This window comes from Phoenix dactylifera, unplaced genomic scaffold (assembly GCF_009389715.1).
Source record: "Phoenix dactylifera cultivar Barhee BC4 unplaced genomic scaffold, palm_55x_up_171113_PBpolish2nd_filt_p 000274F, whole genome shotgun sequence".
Classification (NCBI taxonomy): Eukaryota; Viridiplantae; Streptophyta; class Magnoliopsida; order Arecales; family Arecaceae; genus Phoenix; species Phoenix dactylifera.
This window is the reverse complement of record NW_024067759.1, coordinates 162,261-189,239: the sequence shown is the minus strand read 5'-3', so window position 1 is coordinate 189,239 and position 26,979 is coordinate 162,261. Positions and strand designations below refer to the sequence as shown.

Below are 26,979 nucleotides of genomic sequence, written 5' to 3'. Positions count from 1 at the left end.
AAATCGCTAAACATACATTTTGGATATCTTGAAAAAGTGGTTGCTAAGAAAAATCCATTATGAAAACATCATGGTACCGTTATAATTGTCACTATCTCCATATAACAAGCTATAGAAATAAAAAAGACAATCCAAAGATGCCCTGGAAGTTGAATCTGTCACAATGGTGAAGTATCTGGAGACATGTTTGGACATCCTTCTGGTTTAGTCAACATGCGAAAAATTATCCAACACCTTGCAATAAGATAACTAGCGTCTCAACTCTCAAGCTTTAGCAACTGTATAGCACAACTCAAAATAGGACTAATCAAGGAGTAACACATCAACGCGAGAAATGAGAGGAGGAAAACAGTGCTGCTTAGATGCTTGAATGTTCTTTTAGATTTGTCAGATGCCGGGTTTTGTACTTTGAGATGATAAATTGCTGAAATTGTTGTCCAAGTTAGCTCACTGTGTTAATATTATCTGACTTCGCAACCTGCCTCTGTTGACAAACAGTACAGCAAATCAAACTGAACTGAACCTGGAAATATCAGGTAACCATAGTTATGGCATATTTAGCAGTCAATACATGCCCTCAATCAATTTTTGTAATTATAATTTTCAATGAAGTTATTTCTCTGTGCTTGTTACACACTTCAATTGAAAAAACTTCAACTACTCATTTGCTAAATGACTCCCAAAGCACACCAAGATCAACATTGCCTCCAGAGAGAATGATTCCGATTTTGTTGCAATTCTTCCAAGCAGGATTTTGTTGGAACCGATCCGAAAGAACAGCAGCAAGACCGATGGCCCCACTTGGCTCCACAGCCACCTTCAGAACCTCATAGCACAATCTCATGGCTTCTACAATCTTCTCATCATCTACGGTGATGATATCATCCACTAAATCCCGCACCACCGGCCTAAAACAGATAGATCAATAGCTCTGTAAATATTTAAAAAGAAGTTGATGAACCAACAAATGTGGAACATTACATATAGGTTAATAATAAGCTGGGTAAACAATTTATCAATGGTTAAAAACTCGGAAACTTTAAGAACACAAATTCACAATAAGGGGTAAATCCACCTCTCATATATTAGGAAAAGGCCTACCAACATAAGAAACTTAAAACCACTTTAGGCATTTTGCTGACACAAAAGGAAAAATTAAACATGTTACATAGTTGAGTTCTAGGCAATAAAATTGTCCCGGCAAAGTCTTCAATCCCGTGGGATGCAGGTGTCCCAGTTTCTCCATGAAATGCAATTCTCCGCTGTCTCACCCCATATTGGCAGCCGTCCTGATCAAGCATCCTGATAGGTGCCCTCCATCTCTCTCCCATTTTTATTTCCTTTATTTTAATCTTTATTTGTTTTTCCATTGTCTTCTTCCTTTCCTTTTTGTTTTTCCTTCTCCCTTCTTTCTACCTCTTTTCTTCTTCTTTTCTTCTTTTTTTTTTCATTCATTCTTTTCTTCTCCCTTCTTTTCTTTTTTCCCCCTTTTGCTTCTTCTTTCTTTCCCTTCTTTCCTTCCTACCTTTCCCTTCTTTCCTTTTTCTTCATCTTTCTTTCCTTCTTTTCTTTATTTTGTTTTTCTACTTATTTTTCCCTTTTCCTTCTTTTCTTCCTTTCTCTATTCTTCTTTTCTCCTCCTTTCTTTCCATCTTTTTTCTTCCTCTTGCCTTCCTTCTTTCCTCTTTCTTCTTCCTTGTCCAAAACATGAACAGGTCTCAAAGTCTTGCCCCTATCAGAGTCCCGTCTCCTCACAAGAATGGGACAGGACAGCCTCCATCCCCCCGTGACATAAAAACTTGTATCCTGGCACCATATGTTTATTCTTGAATTCAGGCTTTTGAAACAACAACTTGAACAAATATGATACAAATGAATGGCCATCCATGGACATTTGAGTCAAAGAAAGGTAGATCCTTCTAAGAAATTTTCTAATAAAACAGTTATATACGTGACAACCTCTATAGTCCATAGCAAGGTCACTTGACGTAAGTATGGACCTTTCCCAAAGACGATGAATTCAACTTTTATAATTTGGAATATCAATAAACAGCCAATTTCTCCGTAACTACAGCCCAAAGAGCATTTGTATCATATAATAGCATGTCTCGTAAATAGTGTCATATGAACTTTTTGCTGGTGTGCATACATGTTTGCTATTGTGATGGTGGGGTGAGTGGAAATGTTAGAAGAATTAAAAATAGATAAATGTAAGATGGCTCAAGATATAATACTGACTGATCATTTAAAGTTCCAGCTGAAACTTAAGAACTCATGTGATGTTTCCATTTACCAAGTCAGATCTCCAAGAAAAGCTCGAAGCCCATCAGCAATGGTGTTGGCCTCTGGTAGCGTCACAATTTTTCCTGCTACCTTTGATTGAGCTGCATCATCAGCACCCTTTGGCTCGGCAGCCAAAATACAAATAGAAGGGTTGATTGTCTTTGCAGCCAATGTCACACCGGAGATCAACCCTCCACCTGTACATAAAGTTTCAAAACACAAAAGAACATCAAAAATGAAGATAAGGAAGTAAGAGTAGTTAAAAGTCCTTTCAATTGTACAAACCACTAATTGGGACTATTATTGTGTCAATATCTCGGACTTGCTCCAGCAACTCTAATGAAATGGTGCCCTGCCCACTGTTAAACATACGTATAACATGTCACCCATAGTGCATATAAAATAGACCAATAAAGTACCATTTTAAGAGGAAAACATAGCTACCGGCAAGGTATGATAATCGGCAACTGAATCATTATAAGTTTAGGAGCATCCTTCACAGCAATTTGGGCTAGAGGAGATGACAAGGAAATGCATTTGATTTATGATGGAAGAAAGGTGAGATGAGCAGGTACAGAGGATCTGGTAGGTTCTGATGTTACAAGCTACATGGATAAAAAAAGAAGGTGATACAAAACATTTTTGTTCTATGTTTATATATATATATATATATATATATATATATATATATTCATTTTTAACAGCAAGCAGGTGGCATAATTGTGATTTGTTGTCAAGTTTTCTATTTATTAATCATCAAAAATTTCAGAACCTGTTTCTGAAAACTATATGATACCATTATAACAGTCTTTTCAGGCAATATTCCAAGGGAAAAATATGGTACAAATTGATGTAACTTACATGTATCGGGACATTCGGATGAATGTTATTGGGGGGCATGGGAAGGGCCAAATCAAGAAATCTGGGTGTGCCAAGCAATGGGAAGCTTAGTAAAATTTAAATGTTTAACTTGCATGTTCATTGAAGAATCATCGACAAGCCAGGTAAAGGTGAAGAGGGCCCATCAAGTTCTGGCACATCACAAAGAGATGGGTGACATGGAAGCACATTCAGTGAATTTGACAAGAATTGCCACAACAATTTCAGGTCACAAACATCTAAAGCAAAGAAGATACAAAAAAGAAGAGAAAATGTAATTATCTCAGTTATCCAAATGGACTCAATTCTTTGAGATTTTCTGATTTTAATAATTAAGAACATGAAGCCAATAAACAGAAACTTTAAATCATACAGGTGAATAATTGGAAAAGTTTTAACAAATAAAATTTGTTTAAATGTACACCTTTTGATGTTTTCCTTCAAAAGTTAAATATCAAAATCACTAGGAAGTACAATCAAGCAATTAGACGATAATGGCATAAAATGGTAGTCTTCAAGCTCTTTTCAGACTCAGAATCTAGAAACTGAAAGAAACCAACAGAGAAAAGAAGACCTATACAACAACATGAAATACAACCAAAATTGTAAATGCAAACAATACTTCAGATGTGAAATTCAACTTCTAACAGAAAATTTGAGATGCCAGTACAAAGTAAACCTACATACCTTATAATATGTTTATCATTGAATGGATGAATCAGAACTGCACCTGTTTCTTGCTGGACCTTTCTTGCAGTGCTCTCTCTTGACTGAAATGTGGCTTCACTCCAAATAACTTGGCCACCATAGCGCTTGACATTTTCAACCTTACATTTTGGGGCATTTTCTGGTATAACAATATAAGCAGGGATTCCACGTAGTTTTGCAGCTAAAGACACTGCTGCAGCATGGTTACCACTAAATGGAAAACATAGTATTAAAATTTTGTAAATAAAGAAGCAGGAGATGGAAAGAGGCAGAATGGGGGAATGTATCCTTGTGCAAAACATCTTATAGAAGTAGAGTGAACCTGCTGTGAGTTACTACTCCTCTAGCAGCTTGATCATCTTCAAGTGAAAATATAGCATTTGAAGCACCTCTAATTTTAAAAGCTCCTCTGAAAGCCACGTGGTAAAGCTATTAATACCATCTCCACTAAGAAAGGGAGAAAATTAAAAATTAAATTCGTAAAGAACAACATTTTTAGATTTTATCTTCAGAAAGAGCCTCTTACCCCTTCTGAAAACACTCGCACTTAAAAAACAATTGTCTCCCAGATATGGAATCAAGAGAATTTGATGAGAGAACTGGGGTTTTGTGAATGTATGGACCAATACGGAGTTGTGCTTCTTTTATGGAGGAAATATCAGCAGCATAACTTTGAGTTTGTAAATAATCCTTCTCCATTAAACCTGTCAATTTTTTTTTTAAATAATGATGCAACATATTGCATAATCATTTTAGAACATGTGATAGATATAAATTAGAAGCAGTGATTACTCCAACATACCCTTAAAAACAGGCTTTTTGATTCAAAAACCATCAAATGGCATTACCAAGTGTGCACGCATGTGGGTGTATTCTGCAACAATTTACATAACATATTATATCATGAAGATAGTTGACCTCATCCTTTAATTTACAATCAGTTCTACCAATTCCTCAAAATAATTTAGCTAGAAATTTCTAATGCATCATGTATTATGCCATAATTTATCCAAATACTAATAGAGATAGTCAACACAGATAATACATCAACATACTCCTAAGGGAAATAAAGGGGTGCATAGAGGATACTTATATCAGGATTCAACATCAAAATATCTGGTGGTTTGTTGGGACAAATCAAAATAAAAAAGCATAGGTTATAGGAAATCTGAGGATTTTTATGACTAGAAACAAGATTGAGATAGGGGCAGAGAAGGGGGAAGAGAGGGAACACACACACACACACACAGAGATGAGGAAAATGAGGTTCAGCAGGGCTTGATTACCAATATACTTTCTCAGTGTTTTTATAAAAAGCATAGCCCTGCTGAAAGGACAAAACTATGGATATAGAAATAATTAAATCGATTCAGAGAACTACCTCAGTGAGGAAATCAACAAGCCGTCCCTCATCAGTGACAATTGGAAGGTAGACTTCCTTCTTAGCAACCTTCTCTATCATGAAAAGAAATTCTGAGCTAGATAAACCACAACAGTAAAATTGCCATCGCAACAAAAATTCGTGATACTCTGCAACTGGAAGCCCAAGACAAGTGAAAAAATTTTCCACCAAAGCAGCTCGAGTGCCCTATATGCCACAGATTTATGCATGGCCTTTAGAATTAATCTGTGCACTACAAGGCGCTTGTCCATTTGACAAGAATAAGCTTTGTAAAGCATATTAAGTCTGCATAGTTAATCAGTTTGAGTTTTAGAATATTCCCACGCTGGATCCAGAAATATGGCAACCCAAATGTTATTCTCACAAAAAAAAAAGAAAAAGAAAACTACTCAAAGTTACATCATTGATATTAAAAATATGAAGCTCAATTATACTTTGGAAGGTGGCACTGCCACTATTTTCTGAAAAAAATAGAGTTATGCCCTTGATATTAAAATTTAGGAAGCTTCACAAGAAATGATCAGCAAATTCATGTTATGCAATGGTTTTAGCTTGTGCATGCAAAAGGATCAGGCTTGGATCAATTAAAAGCACACTTCAAACAAGATGAGAGCACTTGATCAAATATCATAACAGGATCCATAAATATAGCTTTACAGTGGTCTGAGATTATAGCAAAAATGTTCTTATTATTATCATTAATAAACACAAACAGTTACGTAACTAAAGGAAATGATGCAGGCATGTTTGTAGGAAAAGGAAACAATCAGTATAGTTTCAGGATTTCAGCTGAATAAAATGGCAACCAAATGGAGATATAAAGTTCCTATTAGCTTGAAATGGAACATCCTCAGTATAAGATTTTAATGTGAAGTTAAAATTGAGCAAAAGAAATCACACAAGTAAATCGGAATGCATTCTGAGGAAGAGAGAGAGAGAGAGCAAGAAAGTAAATGAACTAATATTTCTTTCTCATTCAAGAGCCACATTTCTACATAGTACACCGATTAGTCACACATCGGTTATTCGCCGAGGATATCTTGAGTACTTATACAAGACTAAAGAACCTAAAAAATGCCTTTCCAGCTAGCCATTTTGGATAAGATCTTGAGTTGTTACAAATGATATCATAACAAACTTGGTCCATAGTCTATATGAACTACGAGATACTACAACATGAGTTCATAGAGGCTGACGATAGGCTGATCCAAAAAAAAACCTTCCGGCTAGCCATAGGTCCTGAGTTGTTACATATAGCACTTTCATGTAACATGGATCAAACTTTCAAGCAACAGAAAAATCAAATAAGAGGCACTAGCAATGCAAATATTCTTATCAACACCTTTTATCAGTAAAAGAACTGGATGGGGAAAATGTTCGTTCCAGAAATCCTCCAAAAAGAGTGACAATCACGAGAATACGAAAACAAAAGGCCTCGCTATTTGAAGATAAGTAATAATCTGAAAATTTTATTTGAAGATCAACCGAACTTGCACGATAGAGGGAGAGAACTTAAGCCATGTCACAGAACAAATCGATTTCTATGGAAGGAAGCCTAGGATTGGTTCGAACATTTTAGAATGCATAAAGAAATTAAAATCGAATCGAATTGGATATTTTCCAGATTACCTGAAAACAATCCGATTTGGGGGCTGGTGGAATAAAAACTGGAGGAATTTCTGAGCCCAACAGCGGATAGGTTAGGCTAATGGAATGAGGTTGAAATCCGTCTGTGCGCCGGACGCAGTTCAGCTGTGAGAGAGCGAGCTTTCTTGCCGGGAGTTGTCCGGCGAGGTTTTCGGGTGCATACGATAAGATACCGACGCTGAGGAAGCCAGCCCCAACGAAAGGTATGCAATTTCGCGGCCCACGGGCCGGCTCTTTGTTCTATTGGTCGTCTTGTTCTTCAGGCCTCCCATATGAAATATTTTTGGAAACATTATTTATATTCTCTCTCCAACCCTCTCTCCCATTGAGCAGATTATTGCTATATAACCCTTGGACACACTTGAATTTTGGTAAACCACTTGGATAACTTATCAATATAACCAGCCAAGTACGTGCCAGAGAAATAGTAGATGAAAAAAAAAAAAGATTCTCCTATGAGTATCAAACCCATCCTAGCACTTTAAATCCATCAATTTTCATGTTGAATTTATCATGTATTTTTTTAATCAAATGTTAACAAAAATGATTTATTATAATGTTTTTTTACTAATAAAGGTTGGTTAAGCAGCTAGAATTATATTTTTATAAGATAAGAAGCAAACACCTTCTAGATCGAGATTTTACTGGTTCTCAAGATTCATTCAGCAACTCTTATGTGGCCTGTCACTTTTTTTTCTTCTCCATCCAACAGTCATCGTATATTTTGTGGTGAAATATGATCAGGATTGTATCTTTCGCATGAAAGAAGGATTCATCTTCCTTCGCACGAATCCACCATCGGATCATTCGCTAGTCGCTTTGAGATCTATGCAGATAGATGATGAAGGAGTTCGAAGTGCTTGAGATCCATGCAGTGGGTGATCCAATAGTCAATTCGTGCGAAGGAAGGTGAATGCCTATTTGGTGCCAAAGGTATAGTCCTGATCTCTTTGAACAACAGTGAAGATCTTTTAGCGATTAGCTTACTTCACTTAAAGATTGCCGACAAGGTAAGGCAGCCATTTTCAACAATTACCTTCCTTGCATTTAGATTTTAGGCAATAAATAACGCTTCATGTACCTTCATGCTTCAGCCACTGCTAGGTAATCAGTATGAGCAAACCATGCTTTAGCTGTAGCAAGCATTCCCAACATCTCATGATCTTAGTCTTGCTTCAACATACCTTCACTTCAAAGAGTAATCCTTAATATTTATTTTAATGCAGTTGGCTGCTCAAGGTTGCCATCAAACCATTTAGGGTCTCTTTATTGTTCTTCTCTTTTCATAAGGATTTGAAAACCAGAAGTTGGACACTCATAATGTTAAGATTAGTATACATTATTTTATATTTATGTTGAGGTTAATTTATCAATCTCTCCATGTCCAATTCCCTGCAGTATTGTATCATTATAACCCCTGAATCTAAAGAAAATGGGGGAATATCGAACCTGAATAATTCGGCATTCCATAACTTGAGGAATAATGTTTGTAACTTCATTTTAGTTATATAAAAATCTGAACAGATTGCTTAAGAGACATTGCTGTCGAGCATTTCCTCAAAGTTTACAATCCTATGTTTCTTTTTTTCCCCCTCGTAACTTCTACCACATTTCTTTATATCAATTGAAACAAGTTCATGAGTTTATTGGTTCTGATCACCTGTTTATTGTGACTTCTGAGTCATGACATTTAGATGATCTGTGATATCCTGCATTTATTTTTTAAAATTTCTAAACATTTAAATTTTAAATTTTATACTTTAAATCATGTATGGATGCATGCTGTTCCCAAACAGCATAAAGCTTATTAAATCTATTGTGTTCAAGAAAGAAGTGGAGCTCGAGTCAGCATTCTCAGGCTGCTAACGGATGAGCCAAACTTACGCAATCCCTGCCTCGTTCATTCTGTACAGGAAAATATTTCACCAATTTGAAGAATAGTGCATTCAAGTGGCTCATGAGTTAAGTTTCAACACTTGCGGAGGAACTCAAGTCCAATCCGAGGACAGGTCAAATCTGAACAACCAAACCTCACTTCAGCATTGCTTTGTTCGCATCTCTGAAAAGAGGGACAATGTTATCCTACACTACATGATGCATGCCAGGATATGCAATCCGTTGATTGTATTCACCTCACGTCATCACATCCATCGATCTAAAATGCTACGTTGACAAGAGTGATGACATGCGAAGAACATGGATTGGTAAATGGCTCCCCCAAGTTTATGCATCCTGTGTGTAGCTCTTGATGACTGATCTTTCTTTGTCTCGAACCCTATACTCCTATAATAATGGCAGAGTAAGGGCTGGCCCGGAACTGAACGGTGGTGGTTGTTCGCCATTAAAAGATGAACAATTATTCAATAATGCACTATGACATGATGCGCACTTATACGCTATTCTTGATAGCTGTTCATCTTTTGATGATGGCCATCAAAAGTTGCATAGCATTGTTGTGCATCCTGTGTGCACTGTAGAGAATCCTGATGGTAAAACATGAAGCATGGTGATGATTCTATCAGGTGCTAAGGTTTTGATTGGATATGTTATGTTGTAAGACTGGTCATATATAAGCGTCACCCTTACGTATCCTTAATCGTATTATTGTAGGGGCCCTTTGAATAACCCTTCACGTCCACGTCTCCAGAGCTGGAGGAGCAGGACTCAGCTACTCTCTTTTTTTACTTAGATAAGGTTAATTTGCAACCAAATACCGTTGACACACCTGATCACTAAATAAACTAACAATCCTGGGAGGAGGACGCGATAACAGCGGTCCAATGGACGCCAAAGTTAGGGAGCCAGGTCTGTTTAGAGTGACATTATGTGGGCCCGTTGATGAAGATCGTGCAGCTGCGAAGGGCTCCGAGTTCCATCCGTGACGTCTAATCTTTCATCATCCGTTTCTTTAGGAAATGGTTTGCCGTTCGTTTACGTGCAGGGAACTCCCGCTATGCTCATGCTTTTCTTTTTTAATTTTAAGAGACCGAAGACACCCCGTCCTCGACTTCCCGACTGTTTCCATAAAAACCAGGCAAAGCTCAGCTTTCATCTTACCAACCAGGGGAAACCATACCCGTGTTAAAGTATATTAAAAAAATATTATTATTTTTTTGTTCCTTCGTACCTGATACATCTCAGAAGTTATATATATTTGTATACAGTCTCAATCAAAGAAAATAATATAGGATGATACAAAAAATATTATTGACTGATACAACTTATTATGTAATTCCTAAAATCACTCTAATAAGATCATGCTAATAAAAAATATAATACAGGTTAACATAGAATCCTGTTAATAAAAAAATATTATAGGCAATGCAGGCTGTTGTGTGATCCCTAATATTATGCTAACATCCTGCACCAGCTTCACCGATCGACAGTGTACCATAGGAACAATCCGAGATAGAGTAAAGGACGAGAAATCTCACCTAACCTCATGTAGGGTATAATTTCTCGAGCTAGCTTGATACTTTCCGGTTCATGTCTCAGCTTGTCATTTCTTGCTTGCGGTATCTCTCCATTTTCTCTCTCAAAAAAAAACCATATATAAGCGTGAAATTAAGCAAGTTGTTTTTTCGTGAATGTGAGAAGCTGTACTCGGCCTCTCCATAGCTGTCGAGCAATTGTTTTTCCGAAAGAATCCATCTGCACTTTGCAAGTGAGACTACATGTTTTGAGCAAATTTTAAGTGTGAATATCGATTCATTTTTAAACTTCATATCGGGCTGAACAACTTGTTTCTTGTTCATAATAAAACATATAACAAAATCTTAAAGGGAAATTGACCACCTTATATTGGTGTTTGGAAGAAATATTTAATCCACACAGTGCTCCAGAAAAGATGAACATACATAATTTGATATGGGTTCTGTTTAACATGTATAGCTAACCATGAACAGCTAAAATTTACAATAATAATTATATCCTCTGATGACCACCTATAACCACCCAAACAGAGAAACACTAACAAAATAACTCCTACTTTAAGTACCCCTACTTTTAGAGCTAATAATTATTTTAACCTAATATCTTCTTGAAAAGGTGGAATCATATTCTTCATCCAAACATCAACATCTATAATACCTTTCTTTTTCATTAAGCAAGGTTGAAAAGGAAATTAAGAGTGGTGGTCGGCTGGGTGGCTTATCTTTTCATCCTTGGGTGAAGGAGGCAGCACAAATTGGGAGAGGTTATTTTTATCTTTTTTTAATTTTAGTTGCATCAGAACTTTAATACATATATTTTTATTTGTTAAAAAAATAGTATCCTTTCAATTACATAGGACTTAATGTACTCCCTTTCAATAAAAATTTCAGCTAGAGTTGGATTACGTAAACTTGTTCTATTAAATAACACAGTAGAGATGGAGATAATATTATGTTATCACCTCCTAAGATTTCAGCACATTAGTTTGATTTAATTTGACTTTGGCTAGTTGACCAAAACAATAGATAACCACTAATTCAGCCCTGGCCCAGCCCAACGTCCAGGTTCAAAGCCTTCAACGTTACGTATCGCCATATTAAATAATAATGATGACATCCCTTCCAAGCATTAAACTCTGGGCCGTTCCGGAAACTTCTTACGTTTCAACGCGTAAACCACGGCCCATCCAGCCCAAGCATTTCCTCCCATTCACACGAATTGACACCACCGGAATGCAAGTGGAGGCCTAGGCCCACCAAATGAATACCCACTCCCAATTTTCCATTGACCCACCACAACAAGTGCATCACAATTAGTGCAGATGCCACGTGTACGTTCCTGATCCTTACTTTTTCATACTTAAATGCGATTCCTTTCCGCCACTGAACTCGCTAACCACCTCTGATCTGTTTCCTTCTTTCGATTCAAATACTGGCGGTGCGTTGGAGGCAAGCATAAGTAGAGAGAGAGAGAACAAAGTGAAGGGGGAGGGGGGAGAGAGAGAATGGCGAGTAGAGTCTTCTTTTTGTCGTGCCTCCGCGCCGTCGGCTCGTACCGGAGCCTCTCGCCGCGGCCGCGCTACCCGTCGATGCCGAAATACCCGAAGGGGGCAAAGGCCTCGGTCGCGGCGGACGGTGGCGGCGACGACTCCGGGGCGACGCCGCAGGAGGAGGAAGAGCAGGAGAAGAAGGTGGCGCTATTCTCCGTGCTCGGTATGACCTGTGGGGCCTGTGCCGGATCGGTCGAGAAGGCGATCAAGCGGCTGCCGGGGATCCACGATGCGGCTGTCGACGTTCTCAACGCCAGGGTCCAAGTCATCTTCTATCCCGCCTTCGTTTCTGTGAGTCTTCTCTTCTTTTCCTATGTTGCATATGTTCCCGATTTTATTTTTGTGTATGTTTATGCGGAATTTTGCATTGGCTTGATTGTCAGATTTTGTAACACCTTTGGTTTTTCAGAATTGTTAAGGTCTTTGGATATTAATCTATCTTTGGTTTTCGAGCTGTGGTCAGATTCTGGAAGAGATCAATCTGTTCTTTTTTTTTTCCCTTCTTTTGGAAATATCATGCTTAGTTCAGAATCACATGTATCAATACTGCTCCTTTTCTTTTGTTTGTGATGACCCATGCGAGTGTGTACTTAGTCCCACATCGGTTATTCCCCTTAGAGATTTTGGGTACTTATATAGGATCAAGAAACCTGGCTAGCTTTTTAGATAAGATATTGGGTTGTTATAAGTGGTATCAAAGTGAGCTTGGCCCATAGTCTATGTGGACTAGAGACACTGCAACACGAGTTCATAGAAGCTGACCATGGGCCGATCGTAGTGCTTATGATTAAGTTTGAATGGATTTGAACACTTAACCTGACGAAAACGTTAAGGCTTAAACGAGGAGAGTATGTGAGGACCCATACAAGCGTGTGTTTAGTCCCACATCGGTTATTTGCCGAGGAGATCTTGGGTACTTATACAGAATCAAAAAATCCAAATAATACCTTCTGGCTAGCCTTTTTGGGTGAGATACCAGATTATTACATATGCAATGGTCCCACAACCGCCATAAATGTCATGGTTAGTTAGGGTAATGTTTGGCTACTATGAACTGGACTTTAGTGTAGCCTGAATCCATTACAACTTAAGCTTGAAGCATAGAAATGGACTTGGTCAAACTTTATCAATTAAGTGAAATCCTTATGATTCGTTTTATTTAAGAAGCAATTATTTGGGCGAAGATTAATACTGCCATGCATGGAACAGGAAAATTAACTTCGAGCTTTGATTTGGTGGATATGTGTCTATATGAGTTTAATGTCTGACCTTGTATGTTTAATATGTATCATTGTCAAATAGTGATACCAGAACCACATTTTATCATATGTGTAATTCGTATATATAAAACCAATGTCAAAATTTCCTGCCAGGATATAATCTTTGGACATCATGTAAATCAATCAGTTGTATCATGCCTACCCAAAATCTGGACATTTTCTTAATCACAAGTCAGATATCTTCTTCTAAATTTGGAGAGTGAACTTCATCTTTGTTCGTTGCATTTTTTTGCTTTATCTTTATTCATAAAACCAGATTCTATGGGAATCTAAATGACATGAATGCTTGCATCTTCCAGGAGGATACAATTAGAGAAACTATTGATGATGCTGGATTTGAAGCTGCACTAATCAAAGAGGAGGTTAAAGAAAAACCTACTCTAATATGTAGATTGCACATAAAAGGAATGACTTGTACATCTTGCTCAAGTACCATTGAATCTGCTTTGCAAGCTGTTGCTGGTGTACGGAAAGCTTTAGTAGCCTTGGCAACTGAAGAAGCAGAGATCTGCTATGATCCTAAGCTTGTAAGCGCCACCCAGCTAACGGAGGTAGTTAAAGACACTGGTTTTGAATCTATACTTATTACCACAGGGGAAGATACGAATAGAGTAGAGCTCAGAGTTGATGAAGAAGTTGATGGAAGATCTATGTCTATGGTTAAAAATTCTCTACAAGCACTCCCTGGAGTCGAAGATGTAAACATTGATCCTGCACTTCACAAAGTTACTGTATCTTACAAGTCAGATCAAACAGGTCCTCGGAACTTCATTGAAATTATTGAATCAACAGGATCTGGGCGTCTCAGGGCATCACTATACCCAGAAGGAGGGGGAAGGGAACTTCACAAGCATAAGGAGATAAAGCAGTACTATCGATCTTTTCTTTGGAGTTTGGTATTCACAATCCCAGTGTTTCTCACTTCTATGGTGTTTATGTATATACCAGGAATCAAACATGGACTTGATAAGAAAGTTGTAAACATGTTGAGCATCGGAGAGCTTCTGAGATGGATTTTATCTACCCCGGTCCAGTTTATAATCGGCAGAAGGTTTTATACCGGTGCTTACAAAGCGTTGAGACATGGATCTGCTAATATGGATGTGTTGGTTGCCCTTGGCACGAATGCTGCATACTTTTATTCATTCTACTCGGTGCTCAGAGCAGCAACTTCACAAAATTTCAAGGGTACTGATTTTTTTGAAACAAGTTCAATGCTTATCTCGTTCATCCTTCTAGGAAAGTATCTTGAGATCTTGGCCAAGGGTAAAACATCAGAGGCCATCGCCAAACTCATGGATTTGGCACCAGAAATTGCAACACTTTTAACTTATGACAATGAAGGAAATGTCATAAATGAAAAAGAGATTGATAGTCGACTGATACAAAAGAACGATGTGATTAAAGTAATGCCTGGTGGGAAGGTAGCTTCGGATGGTTTTGTTATATGGGGTCAGAGCTATGTCAATGAGAGCATGATAACGGGGGAATCACGACCTGTTGGAAAGAGGAAGGGTGATACTGTGATTGGTGGGACTGTGAATGAAAATGGTGTGTTGCATGTACAGGCAACTCATGTTGGATCAGAGAGTGCTCTATCACAGATTGTTCGTCTTGTTGAATCAGCACAAATGGCCAAAGCCCCTGTGCAGAAGTTTGCTGATCGCATTTCCAAGTATTTTGTTCCTCTTGTAAGTAAATTTGCAATTCTTTTTCTTTCCTCTTTGTTTATCAGTGGAACCTTCTATTCTGGTATAGAGCGGCCCACTGCTCTGAACTGTCCCAGCTCCTGAATGACAAAATAATAAATTAAGTAGTTTAGTGGCTTTTTTCCTAGTGTTGCACTGAACACTTGAATCTTCCTAGTCACTTAACAACTGTTACTAAGGGGTCAAAGGTTTTCCAAATTTTTGAGGCTGATTATTTAGAGGGTGAAAACTTTTTTAATGCTGATCTCAAAAAGTTTATGAAGTTATATTCAACCATACATCTTCTTGATTGTGATTCATTGTTGATACATCCTTGTTATTGAGTTTTTGTGATGTCTGTTTATTATACTTTGTGTTTTCTCTCTTCAGGACAAGATGCTTAGCTGTTTTTACCCCTCTGTATACCATCTTGATTCCACTGATTAATATATTCTAAATTGGCAAATGGCACCTGAGGCATTAGCTTTTACCAAATTGACATCCTTTATAAATAACTAAATACCGTATCTTCAAAGACATAACATTTAGAAAAAAAAACCCATTATCTAAACTCTCTCTCTATATATCTATCTATCCATCATCTGTCTGTCTATATCTATAATCACATATTTATGAAAACTACCAATTGTCTATCATAAATGTACTGGTTATTGACACACTGGCTCGCTGAGCTATCACTGATTTAAGCAAATAAAATGACACACACACACACATACACACACACTCACATACATTCACAAGCTAAAGCTACTTTTAACAATTCATGGACAAATATCCAAGATATCCTGGATTAAAGATGCTTACATGCTTTTGCTTGTGCAGGTTATCGTTCTTGCATTCTTTACTTGGCTTGCATGGTTTTTGGCAGGAAAGTTCAGTAGCTACCCAAAGTCCTGGATACCATCCTCCATGGATAGCTTTGAACTTGCTCTACAATTCGGCATTATCAGTTATGGTTATTGCCTGTCCATGTGCCCTTGGCCTAGCAACTCCAACAGCTGTTATGGTTGGAACTGGTGTTGGTGCTTCTCAAGGTGTGCTGATTAAAGGTGGGCAAGCACTGGAGAGTGCACATAAGGTCTGTATGTATAACTTTTCTGATTTTTCTATTCTAATTATTGAAAGGCGCCTGTTGATGTTAACCTTGTGGAGTTGAATACTCTCTGCTAAATCATCACTGCACATGCTCACTGGTGACTGGTCTAGAATTTTACTATACTGTGATTGACACCATTATAAGACCCAAGCTCAATTTATATCTCATTGATTTCTTTAACTCGAAGAGGTTGGGAGAATATTGTTTGCACAGATCATTTGCTGGGTTGTCTGATTTATTACTTGAGTGAAATTTTTCTGGCATTTTACTCATCGGGGATAGCATCCATCTGTTATGGTTTCTATAATTCTATATGCACAGTGATTGGTTAAACTTGTAGCAGGCAGCATTTACTACAGTATTGACAACCATATGATTAATTATCTTATTACTCCACATATTGTAATATTTTCCCTCTACTGGAGTTCTTTAAATTGGTATCCTGCAAGTTATATTTAGTCTTTTATCTTACTCTATTGTAAAGGGCTAGTTTTGTTGGTTAAGTCTTGTATATGCTTGATAGAACAGATGTATTCTGCAATCTACTTATGTTTTAATCCATTCTACAAGTTTAAATATGATTTCGCATTAACTTTGTAGGTGGCAACTCTACATAAGCCCGAATGAGAAGTTTGAATTTCCAAACAAAAAATCAATCTGATTGATTTCGTACCCTTCACTGGATGAGAAATTGGGTCAGATTCTACTGGATCAACAAACCTATGGGACTTAAGGAAAGATGTATGGGTATTTTGTCATATTCTAGAAAGCTCCCCTCTTATGGGACCAGAATCTTGAAAATTTTCATTACACCTGTTCTCCCCCTAAACTTTTAGTATAGAACATAGCATTTTTTATTTTCACTCTTCAGTTATATTGTAGGTTTTGGGTCCAATATGTAAGAATCTATGATGAGTTTAAAGGATAAATAGTGAAAAATTAGGAGTAACGTCTAACAAGTTTGTAGCTCAAAGGAAAAGTAGGTAACAAATTATAGAGCATAAATGGCCTGAGAAGACCAAAAAGGAAGTTGTCAGAAGGATATGAAATGTATTGAGCTGGCAGATGATGTAGCCTTCATAGGTAAAGAGAGTGAAGAAGGATTTAGCAAGATGAATCCAGATATATGGGGTAAAGCTTCTTTGTTGGGGTAAAGCATAAGCTTGAGTTTGTCAAGCAGCATTACATAAATAAATAAAGTCTAATGTCAAACAAGGTGAAAATAGAAGTATAAAGCTGACGGAAGCATAGAAGGATTACTATCCTGCAGTTAGCATAGTTTGAGTATGTGGGTCTGTCATGCCAATTTCAGATGAATATAAAACATGTTCTTTCTTCTTTGATATTCTATCACCGATCTAAGATAGGGTCGCTTTGGAAGTTCTGGCACATGCAAACTTTCTAGTATATATCAGATTGTTATTACGTGCCAGCAAACCTTTAACTAGCTGTTGTTTGAGGAATTTAATTCCAGGTAATATTTTGATATAAGTTATTAAGATCATCTTGGAAGTTGCAGCTAATCTGCCATTATATGCTTGTCTGATAATTTAAATTATTGAGCAAATATTTATGTTTGGTGCTGAAGTATTTTGAAGTTTTGAATATTAAGCAATTATATAACAGAGACTGGACAATACTCTTTGTAGGTCGATTGTATTGTTTTCGACAAGACAGGCACTCTTACCACTGGAAAGCCTGTTGTTGTTAGCACAAGGCTCCTGAAGCATATGTTGTTACGTGACTTCTATGAATATGTTGCAGCGGCTGAGGTTGGTTATCTTTTCCACAATTCTTTTTAAATAACGGTTTAAGCTTATTATGTAGTTTCATGGAATATCATGCAATCCCTTGCATGCGGCTTTGTTAACATATAAAGAACAATGTCCATAAGCCCAACGGAAGTGTTATCTATCATGACTGAATTGTCGCCTTGCAGCATTCTGCATGCTTTTAAAACAGAAGCCTCTGTTTTTAAGGTACTGAACTGGTAATTGCTATCAGGTAGCAGACGGTGCTTGTTCAACATTTCTATCTTCATAATGCCAGCTTCTTCCCCTAACATTCTAATATTATTAGTTATTTCTTTTTAGTAAACATAATTTACAATTCAAAACTGTCCTATCCAGTGGTTACTTTCTTTTGTCAGTAATACCTTGCAATATGCTGCATTTTGGATAGGTCAACAGTGAGCACCCTCTGGCAAAGGCCATAGTTCGGTATGCCAAAAAGTTCAGAGAAGAAGAAGAAAACCATGTGTGGCCTGAAGCACAAGACTTTATTTCTGTAACAGGCCATGGTGTCAAAGCAACGGTTGGAAACAAAGAAATAATTGTGGGCAACAAGAGCTTGATGTTGGACTCAGGCATCCGTGTCCCTGTTGCAGCCCTTGAAATTCTTGCTGAAGCTGAGGAAATGGCACAGACAGGAATAATGGTTTCGTTGGATGGAGAAGTTGTTGGAATAATCACAGTTTCTGATCCATTGAAACCCAATGCCCAAGATGTGATATCTCTTCTTAAGTCCATGGAAGTGAAGAGCATTATGGTAACAGGGGATAACTGGGGTACTGCAAATGCGATCGCCAAAGAAGTTGGGATCGATACTGTTGTTGCTGAAGCAAAACCAGAGCAGAAAGCACAGAAAATAAAGGAACTACAGGTATCCAGATAACCTATCTAATGTTTATTGACTAGTGCTTTCGCATTCATCTGTATGTATATATGTATATACAGAGGCGCAGACAGACAAACAGACATCCAACTGTTAGAAATCTGATAACTCTTGACTTGGTTTTGTGTCAAAGTCATCATTTTACAAATATTCTACTAATATCATGCTGATGTTAATCGCAGACGTCTGGCTTGACAGTGGCCATGGTTGGCGATGGAATCAATGACTCACCGGCACTTGTTTCTGCTGATGTTGGGATGGCCATAGGTGCTGGTACGGATATTGCTATTGAAGCTGCTGACATAGTCCTTATGAAGAGCAACTTGGAGGATGTAATAACTGCAATTGATCTCTCGAGGAAAACTTTCTCCCGGATCCACATGAACTACATCTGGGCTCTTGGTTACAACATCATGGGCATACCTATTGCTGCCGGGGTTCTTTTCCCTTCTTCTAGATTCCGCTTGCCACCATGGATTGCTGGTGCTGCAATGGCTGCTTCATCGGTTAGCGTTGTTTGTTGCTCTCTGTTGTTAAAGAACTACAGAAGGCCCAAGAAGTTGGATACTCTTCAAATCAGGGAAATCTTGGTTGAATGATTGATGGTAAATTGTGTGTGGCTTAGGATAAATTTGTGCACATGTTTGCAACCCTGGAGTGGTTGACGAGGTTGCTTTAATAAGCTGTGCAAAATCAGACCGCTGTAATGCTTGTCTAAATGGATAAATGCTTGCATGGTGCAAGTTCTTTAGTTAATAAGTTACCTTCATTCATTCATTCATCTGCAGCTTCATCAATACAATTATTTATACATCCTTTCCTTCTCATGTATTGCTTCATATTCTATTGATAATAATTCATCAATATCTCATTTACATAGAATTTACTATCTTATATTAAAGTACAGGTCACTTATCTTTATCCTTACCTTTTTCTTTTCCTTTTTTTTTTGGATAAGCTTGAACAAACTTCCATGCGGAGGATATCTCCACGTAGTATAAGTCTATGCCACCAAAATGATGAAATAGACTTATAGCATGGAGTAGGCTACTCACTATTCCTTTCAACTACAATTTTGCCCTTATACACTATGAACGCTACAAAATGTGAAATCCAAACTATCATAAAGTTTAATGCGTATTAAATGCATTTTGCTCCCTCCACTTGTCCTCTTTACTTATCTCCATTTAGAAAGGGAGAAAATTAAAAAATTAAATTCTTAAAGAACAACATTTTGACATTTTATCTTCAGAAAGAGCCTCTTACCCCTTCTGAAAACACTCACACTTGAAAAACAATTGTCTCCCAGATATGAAATCAAGAGATTTTGATGAGAGAACTGGAGTTTTGTGAATGTATGGACCAATACGGAGTTGTGCTTCTTTTATGGAGGAAATATCAGCAGCATAACTTTGAGTTTGTAAATAATCCTTCTCCATTAAACCTGTCAATATTTTTAGATAATGAAGCAACATATTGCATAATCATTTTAGAACATGTGATAGATATAAATTAGAAGCAGTGATTACTCCAACATATCCTTAAAAACAGGCTTTTTGATTAGTGATTATTCAAAAATCATCAAATGGCATTACCAAGTGTGCATGCATGCGGGTGTATTCTGCAACAATTTACATAACATATTATATCATGAAGATAGTTGACCTCATCCTTTAATTTACAATCAGTTCTACCACTCCCTCAAAATTATTTAGCTCGGAATTTCTAATGCATCATGTATTATGCCAGAATATATCTAAATACTAATAGAGATAGTCAACACAGATAATACATCAACATACTCCTAAGGGAAATAAAGGGGTGCATAGAGAATACTTATATCAGGATTCAACATCAAAATATCTGATGGTTTGTTGTGACATATCATAATAAAAAAGCAAAGGTTATAGGAAATCTGAGGATTTTTGTGACTAGAAACAAGACTGAGATAGGGCAGAGATGGGGACAGAGAGGGAACACACACACACACACACACACACACACACACACACACAGAGAGAGATGAGGAAAATGAGGTTCAGCAGGGCTTGATTATCAATATACTTTCTCGGTGTTTTTATAAAAAGCATAGCCCTGCTGGAAGGACAAAAGGATACCATGCACAAACTATGGATATAGAAATAATTAAATCAATTCAGAGAACTACTTCAGTGAGGAAATCAACAAGCTGCCCCTTAGCAGTGACAGATGCAAGGTAGACTTCCTTCTTAGCAACCTTCTCTATCATGAAAAGAAATTCTGAGCTAGATACCCACAACGCTAAAATTGCCATCACAACAAAAATTCATGATACTCCGTACCCGGAAGCCCAAGACACGTGAAAAAATTTTCCACCAAAACAGCTTGAGTGCCCTATATGCCACAGATTTATCCACAACCTTTAGAATTAATCTGTGCACTACAAGCTAGCTGTCCATCTGACAATACTAAACTTTGTAAAGCATATTAAGTCCACATATTTCATCAATTTGAGTTTTAGAATATTCCCTCGCTGGATCCAGAAATATGGCAACCCAAATGTTATCCTCACAAAAAAGAAAAAGCAAAAGAAAACTACTCATAGTTACATCATTGATATTAAAATATGAAGCTTAATTATACTTTGGAAAGGTGGCACTGCCACTATTTTCTGAAAAAATAGAGGTATACTTTTGATATTAAAATTTAGGAAGCTTCACAAGAAATGATCAGAAAATTCATGTTATGCAATGGTTTTAGTTTGTGCATGCAAAAGGATCAGACTTGGATCAATCAAAAGGACACTTCAAACAAGATGAGAGCACTTGATCAAATATCATAACAGGCGCCATAATATAGCTTTACAGTAGTCTGAGATTATAGCAAAAATGTTCTTATTATTATCATTAACAAACACAAAGAGTTAAGTAACTATAAGGAAACGACGCAGGCATGTTTGTAGGAAAAGGAAACAATCAGTAAAGTTTCAGGATTTCAGCTGAATAAAATGGCAACCAAATGGAGATATAAAGTTCCTATTAGCTTGAATTGTAACATCCTCAGTATAAGATTTTAATGTGAAGTTAAAATTGAGCAAAAGAAATCACACAAGTAAATCAGAATGCATTCTGAGGAAGAGAGAGAGAGAGAGAGCAAGAAAGTAAATGAACTTATATTTCTTTCTCATTCAAGAGCCACATTTCTACACAGTACACCGATTAGGAGGAGATCTTAGGTACTTATACAGGACTAAGGAATCCAAAAAATACCTTCCAGCTAGCCATTTTGGGTGAGATCCTAAGTTGTTACAAATGATTACAGAACAAACTCGGTTCATAGTCTATATGGACTACGAGATACTACAGCTTGAGTTTATAGAGGCTGACCATAGGCCGACCGAAAAAATACCTTCCGACTAGTCATTTTGCGTGAGATTCTGAGTTGTTACATATAGCACTTTCATGTAACATAGTAAGTCAATCAAACTTTCAAGCAAAAGAAAAATCAAATAAGAGGCACTAGCAATGCAAGTATTCTTATCAACACCTTTTATCAGTAAAAGAACTGGATGGGGAAAATGTTCGTTCCAGAAAACCTCCAAAATGAGTGACAATCACGAGAATACGAAGACAAAAAGCCTCGCTATTTGAAGATAAGTATTAATCTGAAAATTTTATTTGAAGATCAACCGAACTTGCATGATAGAGGGAGAGAACTTAAGCCATGTCACAGAACAAATCAATTTCTATGGAAGGAAGCCTACGATTGGTTCGAACATTTTAGAATGCATATAGAAATTAAAACTGAATCGAATTGGAAGGGTTTTGATACCGAAATATTTTCCAGAGTACCTGAAAAAAATCCGATTTGGGGGCCGGTGGAATAAAAACTGGAGGAATTTCTGAGCCGAACAGCGGATAGGTTGGGCTAATGGAATGAGGTTGAAATCCGTATGTGCGCCGGAAGCGGTTCAGCTGTGAGAGAGCGAGCTTCCTTGCCGGGTGCCGTCCGTCGAGGTTTTCGGGTGCATACGATAAGATGCGGATGCCGAGGAAGCCAGCGCCAACCAAAGGTATGCAATTTGGCGGCCCATGGGCCGGTTGTTCGATTGGTCCTGGCTCTGCAGCCCTCCCATATGAAACAATTTTGGAAATATTATTTATATTCTCCCTCCAACCCTCTCTCCTATTGAGAAGATTATTGCTACATTACCCTTGGACACACTTGAATTTTGGTAAACAACTTGGATAAATTATCAATATAACCAGCCAAGTACGTGCCAAGAAATTGTAGATGGAAAAAAAGGGATTCTCCTATGAGTATCAAACCCATCCTAGAACGTTAAATCCATCTTTATCATGTATTTTTTTAAGCAAATATTAACAACAATGAGTTATTGTAATGTTTTTTTACTGATAAAGGTTGGCTAAGAAGCTAGAATTATATTTTTATATGATAAGAAGCAAACACATTCCAAATTGAGATTTTACCGGTTCTCAAGGTACATTTATCAACTCTTAGGTGGCCTATCACCTTTATTTTTTTTTCTCCATCCAACGGTCATTGTATAGTTTGTGGTAAAATATGATCAGGATTGTATCTTACGCATGAAAGAATGATACATCTTCCTTCGCACGAATCCACCATCAAATCATTCTCCAGTCACTTTGAGATCTGTGCAGATGGATGAATGAAAGAGTTCGAAATGCTTGAGATCCATGCGGTGGGTGATCCAATAATCAATTTGTGCGAAGGAAGGTGAATGCATGTTCGGTGCCAAAGGTACAGCCCTGATCTCTCTGAACAATAGTAAAGATCTTCTAACGATTGGCTTACTTCACTTAAAGATTGCCAACAAGGTAAGGCAGCCATTTTCAACAATTACCTTCCTTGCATTTAGATTTTAGGTTATAAATAACGCCTCATGTACCTTCATGCTTCAGCCACTACTAGGTAATCGGTATAAACAAACCGTGCTTTATCTGTAGCAAGCACTCCCAACATCTCATGATCTTAGTCTTGCTTCAACATACCTTCACTTCAAAGAGTAATCCTTAATATTTATTTTAATCCAGTTTGCTGCTTAAGGTTGCCATCAAACCTTTTAGGTTCTCTTTATTGTTCTTCAAGTTTACCTGGGCATTAAAATACTCCTCGAACGTCACCGTTTTTCAGACTACTCAATTCGTTAGTTCCATGTATCAATATCAAAAAGACATCTCGGCTTTACAAATTTAACATAAAACAATAGCAGAAAGACAAACACCCCAATTATAATTTTGCATCCCTTGTCAATGGTTCTCTCTCTTTCAATGTTTTAGTTTAGTATCCCATCTCCTTCTCTGTCACACTTAAAATGGTGTGTGTATTTATTTCCATTCAGATGAATCAAATAATGTGCATGAGTATCTCCCTACTGGTATCTCCTCTTTTCATACGGATTTGACAACAAGAAGATGGATACCCATAATATTAATTTAACAATCTCCCCTTGTCCAATTCCCTGCTGCATTGCATCATTATGACCACTGAATCTAAAGAAAATGGGGGAATATCGAACCTGAATAATTCGGCATTCCATAACTTGAGGAATAACAAAGCACAGCTCTTCCAAGCCAACTATTGGCACGCCTCTTTGAAGTCCTCTTTCACTTGCGAACAACTATCTGCACAAGCTCGATCAGGAGATGATGTCCCTGCTTGCAGTGGAGTCTTAGCTAACATACCTTAGATAGGGTGATAACTTTCTTGTTGGGATCAGAGCAGGCGAGGGAAAGGACAGCTGTTTGTAACTTCATTTTAGTTATATAAAAATCTGAACAGATTGCTTAAGAGACAGTGCTGTCGAGCATTTCCTTAATGTTTACAATCCTATGTTTCTTTTTTTTTTCCTTCGTAACTTCTACCACATTTCTGTATCAATTGAAACAAGTTCATGAGTTTATTGGTTCTGATCACCTGATTATTGTGACTTCTAAGTCATGACATTTAGATGATCTGTGACATCCTGCATTTATTGTTATTTTTACTTGTTAAAATTTTTAAACATTTAAATTTTAAATTTTATACTTTTAATCATGTATAGTTGTGTGCTGTTCTGAAATCCAGAGGTTATAAACAGAATAAAGCTAGAGCGGCAAACGATCCAAGCTGTTTCCGAACAATTGATTCACAGCTTGGTTTTCAGCTTATTAAATCTATTGTGTTCAAGAAAGGATTTGAGCTCAAGTCGCATTCTCAGGCTGCAATCCCTGCCTTGTTGATTCCGTACAGGAAAATATTTCACCTATTTGAAGAATAGTGCATTCAAGTGGCTCATGAGTTAAGTTTCAACACTTACGGAGGCGCTCGAGTCCAATCCGAGGACAGGTCAAATCTGAACAACCAAACCTCACTTCAGCATTGCTTTGTTCGCAACTCTGAAAAGAGAGACAATGTTATCCTACACTACATGATGCATGCCAGGATATGCAATCCGTTGATTGTATTCACCTCATGTCATCACATCCATCGATCTAAAATGCTAGGTTGACAAGAGTGATGTCATGCGAAGAACATGGATTGGTAAATGGCTCCCGCTAATGCATCCTCTATGTGTAGCTCTCGATGATTGATCTTTCTGTTGCATTTGCAAAGTAGCTCTCCCACATGCAGGAGAATCGTACAAGTAGTAAAACTCGAAAGTTCGAAGTCGATTCCTCAGGGAGCGATCTATGAATTATTAGCGTAATTTTAGATGTAATTTCAGATGGTTTCCAGAAATTAAAAGCGGAGAATAATAGGTAAATAAACAAAATTCAATGAAATAGAGATGGTTAGGGATCCAGAATCCTCCATGACTATATTGCATCCAAGGAATAAACTCTCGGTTCTTGATTAAAGATATAAAAGTAGAATAGATCTAATCATGGAATATATTTCATGAACACATGAACTCAACTTTTTAGCATTCATCGTGCCTATTACGTCTACGACAAATTAAATACTAAAGCAATCCATGTATCAATAAACATAAACCATTAAAAAACTATCTACAAAATAATTATGCAAGAAACCATAATACATCAAAAACATAAATCAATAAGAACAAAGGTTCAGAGTTTACTTCAAAGAAAGCAATACATCAAAGGTTCCTCCATCACCCTTCACTTAAGAAATCAGCCTCTCATTACAAACATTAGCCTCTCTCTCTCTCTCTTTTTTTTTTTCTTTTTTTTTTCGGAAGCAGAGCGTCCTCTGTTTTTTTTAGAATGAGAGATGCCCTTCCCAGCCGAGAGAGATCCCTTTATATAGATCTCAGAGCCCTTCAGCCAGCGATGGATCCCCTGATCGCACGTGGAGAGGAGGGAGAACGGACACACCAGATGAGATGGGACTCGGAACACGGAAGAACGGACGCTTGGGATCGTGCGCGGGAGGCTGGGAACGCATTTGTGAAGCGCATCCTAGCTGGCTGCGGGATATGGAAAGCTCGGACGGCTGATGGCTGGATCGCGAAGAGTGCTGGAACGGGTGAAGAAGAAGGTTGATGCGGAGATGCGCGAAAGAAGCGGACTGAAGCAGAGACGGACGACTGATGCATCGCGGGAGGAAACTGATCTTGGAAGGTGCTGGAGCATGGACGCTTGGGATGCATCGCGGAAGGCTGATCACGAAAGGACGCAGACTCGAAAACTGGACGCGCGTGAGACGGGCGGAAGAAGAGGACGGACACGGGACCTTTGGCATGCATTGCGGGAGGATCGTGGATGGCTGGGATGCAGAGCCTAGGAGATCTGATCATGGATCCTGGGACAGTGAAGATGGAAAGGGAACGCTGAATTTGGGAAGTCGCTGATTTGGAATTAAGAAGTTGACTGCGGATGGTTGGATCACATGCGGAAGAGGATGAGGCTGGATGTTGGAATGGCTGATCTGGGGGCTCGGACGGCTGAAGATGAAGCATGGAATAGGCAGCCAATACTCGGAATACTTCTCCAGCTGCATGTGATCTTTCTTTATTTTGATTTTCAATGCGCTCTAAAAGCTATGGCGTGTAGACATGTGTGCAAATGTGCTTGACCAGGTTCAATTATGCTCTAACATCATCAGGCTTGGGGTCATGCATCATCCCAATCTGTACCTAATGCGCATTTAAACTCTAATTTACGATAATATGTGCCAACAAAAATATAATATTAAATCAGCAATTTTATCGTTATCTATTAGCAATAATACTAATCTAAGTGGTATGTAGATCGCACTTTTGTACTTTCATCACTTTCTTTGTCTCGAACCCCATACTCCTATAGGGCTGGCCTGGAATTGACTGGTGGTGGTTGGTCGCTGTTAAAAGATAAACG

The 26,979-nt window shown here is 37.8% G+C and overlaps 2 protein-coding genes and 1 long non-coding RNA gene across 9 annotated transcripts; 1 reads left to right on the top strand and 2 right to left on the bottom strand.

Moving 5' to 3' along the window:
* Positions 1–513: 513 nt before the first annotated feature.
* Positions 514–7,119, bottom strand: LOC103705524 (serine racemase). 6 transcript variants are annotated; one of them, XM_026804045.2, is made up of 9 exons: positions 6,902–7,119; positions 5,252–5,458; positions 4,673–4,744; positions 4,397–4,574; positions 4,193–4,279; positions 3,850–4,080; positions 2,569–2,642; positions 2,294–2,480; positions 514–908 (listed from the first exon to the last, which is right to left on the bottom strand). In XM_026804045.2, exons 4-9 carry the CDS (start codon positions 4,567–4,569, stop codon positions 662–664), a joined length of 999 nt encoding a protein of 332 aa, XP_026659846.1. In that variant the 5' UTR covers positions 4,570–4,574; positions 4,673–4,744; positions 5,252–5,458; positions 6,902–7,119; the 3' UTR covers positions 514–661. The 6 variants fall into 6 exon arrangements, with proteins under 6 accessions (XP_026659846.1, XP_026659847.1, XP_008787481.1 ...); XM_026804046.2 differs by having other exon boundaries at positions 5,252–5,406; XM_008789259.4 differs by having other exon boundaries at positions 5,252–5,325.
* Positions 7,120–11,792: 4,673 nt separating this feature from the next.
* Positions 11,793–19,439, top strand: LOC103698563 (copper-transporting ATPase HMA5-like). The gene is given in 7 exon segments (XM_039117757.1): positions 11,793–12,191; positions 13,480–14,871; positions 15,712–15,834; positions 15,836–15,967; positions 17,635–17,757; positions 18,167–18,646; positions 18,841–19,439. Coding segments are annotated over 7 exon segments (3,003 nt in total). The 5' UTR covers positions 11,793–11,855; the 3' UTR covers positions 19,258–19,439.
* On the bottom strand, positions 18,725–22,743 carry LOC113461531. 2 transcript variants are annotated; one of them, XR_003383805.2, is made up of 3 exons: positions 22,489–22,743; positions 19,925–20,102; positions 18,725–19,199 (listed from the first exon to the last, which is right to left on the bottom strand). It is a non-coding gene; the product is annotated as an uncharacterized LOC113461531 (long non-coding RNA). The 2 variants fall into 2 exon arrangements; XR_005507749.1 differs by lacking the exon at positions 19,925–20,102 and having other exon boundaries at positions 22,489–22,742.
* Positions 22,744–26,979: the final 4,236 nt, after the last annotated feature.

Bases quoted from the DNA above. Each gene is read 5' to 3' on its own strand.
- LOC103705524 (XM_026804045.2), bottom strand. From the start codon at position 4,569: ATGGAGAAGGATTATTTACAAACTCAAAGTTATGCTGCTGATATTTCC. The intron at 4,081-4,192 runs GTTCACTCTACT...TTTTCCATTTAG, and splicing joins GGAGTAGTAACTCACAGCAG to TGGTAACCATGCTGCAGCAG. The intron at 2,643-3,849 runs GTATGTAGGTTT...TATGTTTAACAG, and splicing joins AATGATAAACATATTATAAG to TGGGCAGGGCACCATTTCAT.